General features: G+C 39.4%; 1 protein-coding gene across 1 annotated transcript in view; it reads left to right on the forward strand.

Moving 5' to 3' along the window:
- Positions 1 to 3,733, forward strand: part of WBP4 (WW domain binding protein 4) — a 69,235-nt gene extending 65,502 nt beyond the window's left edge. The window contains exon 10 of the mRNA XM_032315259.1: positions 2,445 to 3,733. Coding sequence (XP_032171150.1) covers positions 2,445 to 2,655 — 211 coding nt within the window. The 3' untranslated portion in view covers positions 2,656 to 3,733. The remainder of the gene's footprint in view (positions 1 to 2,444) is intronic.
- The last annotated feature ends 2,959 nt before the right edge of the window (positions 3,734 to 6,692 follow it).

Below are 6,692 nucleotides of genomic sequence, written 5' to 3' on the forward strand. Positions count from 1 at the left end.
ATCCTATTTTTTGCATTCCCTTATCAGATTTTGAAGAAATGTTTATCACATTATAATCTACTAAGATAGATTCTTCCTCAAGCAGAAGTTTTGTTTTAGTTTTGAACTGCCTATTACTAGTTTGAAATGTTATTTTTGTACTTAACATTCTCTGTTTTTGTTTTGTTTGCAATCCTGGTGAATTTCTAACTATTTTTACATTAAAAAAAAAAAAATAGGAGCACACCTGGCTGGCTCAGTTGGTAAAGCATGCGACTCTTGATCTCAGGGTTGTGAGTTCAGTCCCTGCATTAAGTTTAGAGCTGGTGGGTTTTTTTAAGATTTATTTATTTATTTGACAGAGAAATAGAGAGAGAAAGTACAAGTAAGCAGAGCTGCAGGCAGAGGGAGAGAGAGGAGCAGGCTCTCCCCCGAGATGCTCTTGGCTGAGCAGGGAGTCCGATGTGGGGCTCGACCCCAGAACCCTGGAATCAAGACCTGAGCTAAAGGCAGCCACTCAACCGAGCCACCCAAGCACCCCTAGAGCTGACTTTTTACTTAAGATTTTATTTATGTGAGATAGAGAGAGCACAAGGAGGGTGAGAGGCAGAGGGAGAAGCAGACTCCCTGCTGAGTAGGAAGCTCGACTCAGGGCTTGATCAATATACTTACATCCCTGTAACTATATTGACCTAAGCTGAAGGGAGACGCTTAACCACCTGAGCCACCCAGGTGCCCCAAGATAACTTTTTTTAAAAAGTTTTTATTTTTAAGTAATTACTATGCCTAGAAACCTACTTTTTTAAACCTTTGTTTTTATTCATGTATATGTACGATGGGACATAAAAAAAAATCTTGCAGTACTATTGCTTTAGATCTTTCTAGATAGTCTTTCTTTGAGGGAATCAAATTTGTTATCATGTACTTTTAAGATAATTGGACCAAATAGGCATATATTAGTAAGTCTTAGCCAACACAAACAAATGGAAAGATACTCCATTATCATGGATTGGGAGAAATAATATTGTTAAAATGTCTATACTGCCCAAAGCAACCTACTACAGATACAGTGTAATCCCTATCAAAATACCAACAATTATCATATGGTTTCACTTATTTGTGGAGGGACATAGGGAGATGGAGAGGAGAAGGAGATGAGTGAAATTGGAAGGGGAGATGAACCATTAGAGACTATGGACTCTGAAAAATAATCTGAGGGTTTTGAAGGGGCGGGGGTTGGGAGGTTGGGGGACCCAGGTGGTGGGGGTATTATGGAGGGCACATATGGCATGGAGCACTGGGTGTGGTGCATAAACAATGAATTCTGTTAGACTGAAAAGAAATTAATTACAAAAAAAAAGACGACTAAAGCTGGAGGTATCACAACCCCAGATTTCAAGACCTACTACAAAGCTATAGTGATCAAAATAGTATGGTACTGGCACAAAAATAGACACAGATCAAGGGAACAGAGTAGAGAACACAGAAATAAACCCATGTTTATTTGTTAGTCTATAACAAATACTATCTTTTGGTTTCAAGTGATAGAAACTTAAGCTACCTTAAATAAAAAAGGTTAATAATTCAGAGGTTCTTAGGAAGATTCTACCTACCAAGCTATGGGTAGGGCAAGAATTGGGCTGAGTCTCAGGAGTTACTGGAGTAATGAAACATTGACAGTATTCTCTGTCCCCCGCTTTGCTGCTTTTCTCTGTGAGCCAACTATATTCTCAGTCATTGCAGAATTCCTTTAAATAGGAGGAGATGTAGTTCCCCACAGATTTTATACTCTTAACCACTACAGAATTAAACATAATGATCTTTCTTGGCCGTGTCAAAAAGCTAATGGGTAGAACTGATAGGGGTGGCATGAAGTAGTTGCTCTTTCAGGGAACAATTAACTGTGGAGAGGGTGGGGTACTATCATAGATTCATGTTTATAAGGTACTAATGTCTAGACTAGTAAGCTAATTATTTTTACTAACCACGTGGGTGGTTGAAGGACTACTTCTTAGAAAAAGAGTACTAGGCAAAAGGCCTGTAGAGTCACCTACCATAGGATGGTGGTGGGATCCTATGGTTTTCACCTTGTGCTATGTAAGCCCCCGGAGTCCTTGTCAACAGTTTATGGCAAGATTGGCTTCCACAAATAACTTACCCATCTTTGTAACATGTACTGCTGGTCATGTATAAGCACAAACATTGCCTTAGATGATACATGCTCTGTGCAGTAGGAATAAAAAAATAGACGAAACTCCCAGACATGTAGCCACCTAAGTAAGTATTCTTTATCTTAAATAATACTATAAAATGTGTATCTTTAAGTAGTTGCCTACTTTGAAATGATTTTTAACCTCTCACTGTCATTAGAAAGATGATCTTGGGCCTTTAGTAGACTCGGAGGTTATGTAAAAGTTTGTCTTAAGTCTGTCAGATAATGGTTTTATTTTTACTTCTTGTTTCAGTGAGGAGGTAGATTTGGAACTTCCGAGCACCGAAAATGAATATGTGTCAAGTTCAGAACCTGATATTGGTGGGCAACCCAAAGTAATATTTAAAGAAAAAACAGTCACTTCTCTTGGAGTCATGGCAGATGGAGTGGCCCCAGTCTTTAAGAAGAGAAGACTTGAAAATGGAAAATCTAGAAATTTAAGGCAACGAGGTGATGATCAATAATTATAAAAGAGCTTTTTGTACTTCCTCTTTGGACAGCATGGAGACTATACATCTTGAAGCTCCTCTGTGTTTGTTTAAATGCTAAAAATTTAGATTTATTCTAAATGTATTTTATGTGAATCTAAAATAAATCTTTTTTCATGTGAAACTTATTTTTGCTCCTAAAATGGAAGCCTACCACATTTCATTGTAATACAGTGTATTATGTTCAGTGTCTAAAAATTGCTAATTATGACATAATATAAGATGCTATGTATCTGTTATTTAAAACATGGAAAAACAAGGCCTTTATTCCATTCTTACTCAAAAGCACATTCTTATCCTGCACTGAAAATGCATTACTTTTGCACACTGATACTAACTTATCCAAGGCAAAGAATCAGACCGCATAAGAGAAAATTCAGTCACATGATGGTTCAGTTTTGAGGATCCTGTCAGAAGGCTGATGGAGAAAGTGTATGTGTGTTAGCTTACCATACATACTATGTTTAAGGTCAAGGGCCAAAGAACAGGACTGCTACTCAGGTACTTCAAGTGTTAATGCTTAATGTGGAATGAAAATTGGACCAAAGTTAGAAATGTGTATTTTCCCAGTTCAGTTCAAAGCCACAAGCATTGCTTAAACATTACTTTAAGCTAGGCATTACGCTAGAGCTGAAGATACAAAGATGAAAGAGACTTATCTCTGTTCTTTATGATTTCCCATGCTAGCACAGTCAATCCTGCAGTCATGTACTCTGTTTAGCAGCCGTATATGTACTGGAAAATAATTTTTAAGGCTTATTTAAAGCTATGTAGATGAAAGCTTAAAAAAAATAGTGTGTCTCTGGCTTCAGTAAAGTTTTTAGTGTTCCCTTAGACAAATGGGAAATGTCTTTCTAGTTAAATTTCTTGAGAAGTAGAATTTTCTTATTTTATCCATTTGAAGTAGGTTTCTTCCCTTTATTACTCCAAATTCTTAAAAATTATATTTTTTATAAATTGTACAGTATTTAACATTTGGTAGTAAATATTTGTCTTTTTAAGTTTACTAGTGTACATGTAAGAAAATGATAGCTTATTAAAAATGTTATAAAAATAATATTGGGTTTTTTTCCTTCTAATACTCAATAGAGTCAATATAGCTTTGGTGAAGCAGTATTTAGAGAATTGTCTTTATATTCAGTCGACTTATTTGGATATTTCGTGAATATATAGCATTATGAAGAAGTGTTTTAGATTCTGAGTAGCCCATTTGTCATCTACCTAACCAGTGTATTTGGTGCTCAGTTGGAGAAAGCAAGAAAACCATAAATGAAATGCTGCTTCATGTTACCCCCATTTAGCTCATACAAAAAATGCAAAGAACACAGCTTATCATCAGGAGCTTGGGAAGATGGTGCCATAGGAGGCCCCTGAGCTCTCCCTGTCCCACATTTACAACTAGATATCATCCACATCCAAGTCAATAAACAGGAGGACAATCCAAAGACTGGCAGAACAGACTCCACGACTAACCACAGAGAAGGAACTGCATCTGAAAGATTAGGAAAGTCAGAAAGGTAGAGGGAGGCTGCCATGGGATGGAGGCAGCTGTGCCTCGGGAGAGGGCAGAGAAATGGGCCCTGGTATCAGGGAGCTCGCATGGGGGAGGTTAATCCCCATAAGGTTTGGCTTTAAAAATCAGAGGAGCTGAGTTTTATGAGTTTGTAAACCAGTGGGACTTGGAGCCTGGAGCTTTAAAAGTCAACTAACTCAGCCCTGGGCAAGGGATAGCTGGGTTTCCACCCTTGAAGGCACAGCAGCCTGCTTGGAGATGCAACATAAAAACAGCCGTTTACGCAATGCTGGGGAAACAGGAGACAGATCTGTTCATACTGATTGCAGATATGTTAGGGGACTTCAAAAATGAGGGAGCTGGCAGGTGCCGTTTTCCTCCCCCCGCCCCCAGCATGAACACAGGGCCACCTGCGGGACGTGGGAGGTGGTGCCGCACGGACACTCAGGACCTAACATGCCACCGGCCCCCCACACACAGTGACTGCCTTTTCTGAGCCCACTAGTTTCAACCCTGGGCTCAGCACAAGTTTTGTTACATTTTTTTAAAGTAATCTATACCCAGTATGGGGCTCAAACCCCCAATCCTGAGACCAAGAGCTGCACGCTCCCCTGACAGCCAGCCAAGCACCCCCTCAGGGCAAATCTAGTTAGACCCTACTCACACCCTGATGTACCACAAGGTATATAGTTGCTTCTGTGGGACTCGCTCAGCTGCTGCCCCACACCCAACCTCACACCCTCCTTGGCTCCAGCACATAGCCCTCAGCTGCCATAGCGTTTTGGGGGATCCAGCATAGAACTAGAGCCCCAACAGAAATTTTACTAACACCACTACCCCAATACCAAGTTCCTTAGCAGGCAGTCCCCTCAGAGCTGGCCTGCCTGAGTCCCACAAACAACACAGAGAACAAGCATACCCTCACTACACCAGAGTCAGTGCAGATGCCTGCACTAAACGGAAAAGTGACTCAAACACAGCAGGAGGGTATAAGCATTAGATACCCTTCTAAAATCCCAAGTTCTGATAAACAGGGGACTGCCGGGCACTCCAGGACCTCTTCTTTATAAAGTCACTACTTTCAAGAGCAGAAGACCATGGTGCCTGGGTGACTCAGTTGGGTAAGCGTCTGACTCCTGATCTCAGCACAGGGTTGTGAGTTCAAGCCCCTACTTAGAAATAAAAAAGAAGACCTAGGTGACTTTCTTAACACACAGAAACAGACATGGAGAAGCAGACAAAATGAGGAGACAGAAATTTATCCCAAATCAGAGAACAAGACAATCCATGGCCAGAGATCGAAGCAAAACAGATAAGCTAACATGCCTAATAGAGAATTTAAAGCAATGATCATAAGGATTCTCAGTGGACTTGCGAAAGAGTGGAAGATGAGTGAGACATTTACACAGAGATAAAGGAATAATACAGCAGAGATAAAGGGCTCGATAAACAAAATGGGAAACACACTTGATGGAATGAATAGTGAGATGGAAGAAGCCGAGGAATGAATTCGTGACCCGGAAGACAGAGTAATGGAACATAATCAAGCTGAACAAAAGAGAAAAAAAGTTACACAAAACAAGGACAGGGAATTCAGTGACTCCATCAAATGTACTAATATTTGCACTGTAGGAGTCCTAGAAGAAGACAGACAAGGGGGCGAAAAAATTATTTGAAGAAATAATAATGCAAACTGCCCTAATCTGGGGAAGTAAACAGATATCCAGATGCAGGAGGCACAGAGCACTCCTATCAAAATCAACAAAAGCAGATCCACACCAAGACATGTAATTACACTGGACAAGTATGGTGGTAAGGAAAAAAAAATCTTAAAAGCAGCAGGACAAAAGTTGGTATCTTACAAGGGAAAACACATAAGGCTAGTAGATCTTTCATCAGAACTTTGAAAGCCAGAAGGGAGTGGCATGATATATTTAAATTGCTGAATGGGAAAAATCTGCAGCCAGGAATACTTTATCCAGCAAGGCTGTCATTCTGAATAGACAGATTCAGGCTTTTCCGGACAGACAAAAACTAAAGGAGTCTGCGACCACTAAACTAGCCCTGCAAGAAATATTAAAGAGGAATTCATGAGTAGAAGGAGATACCAGAGGTTCACGGCTGGCTCAATCATTACAGCGTGTAACTCTTGATCTTGGGATCATGAGTTTGAGTCCTACATTGAATACAGAGATTCCTTAATTTAAAAAAAAAAAAAAAAAAGGAAAGAAAGAAGAGACCAAAAGTTATGTTATAAAGGTAGGAAACACAAAAGCAATAAAAATTAATATTTCTGTATAAAATTAATCAAGGAACTCACCAAAAAAAAAAAAGGATAAAATAATACATACCAAAACATATAGATAATACATACCATACAAAATAATACATACCAATACATATAGAGAGGAGATGAGAAAAGAATGGATTCAAACTTAACCATCAATTTAATGTAGACTGCTATTGAAGGAGAGTTTACATAGAAACCTAATGATAACCA

The sequence above is a fragment of the Mustela erminea genome, chromosome 15 (genome assembly GCF_009829155.1).
Source record: "Mustela erminea isolate mMusErm1 chromosome 15, mMusErm1.Pri, whole genome shotgun sequence".
Classification (NCBI taxonomy): Eukaryota; Metazoa; Chordata; class Mammalia; order Carnivora; family Mustelidae; genus Mustela; species Mustela erminea.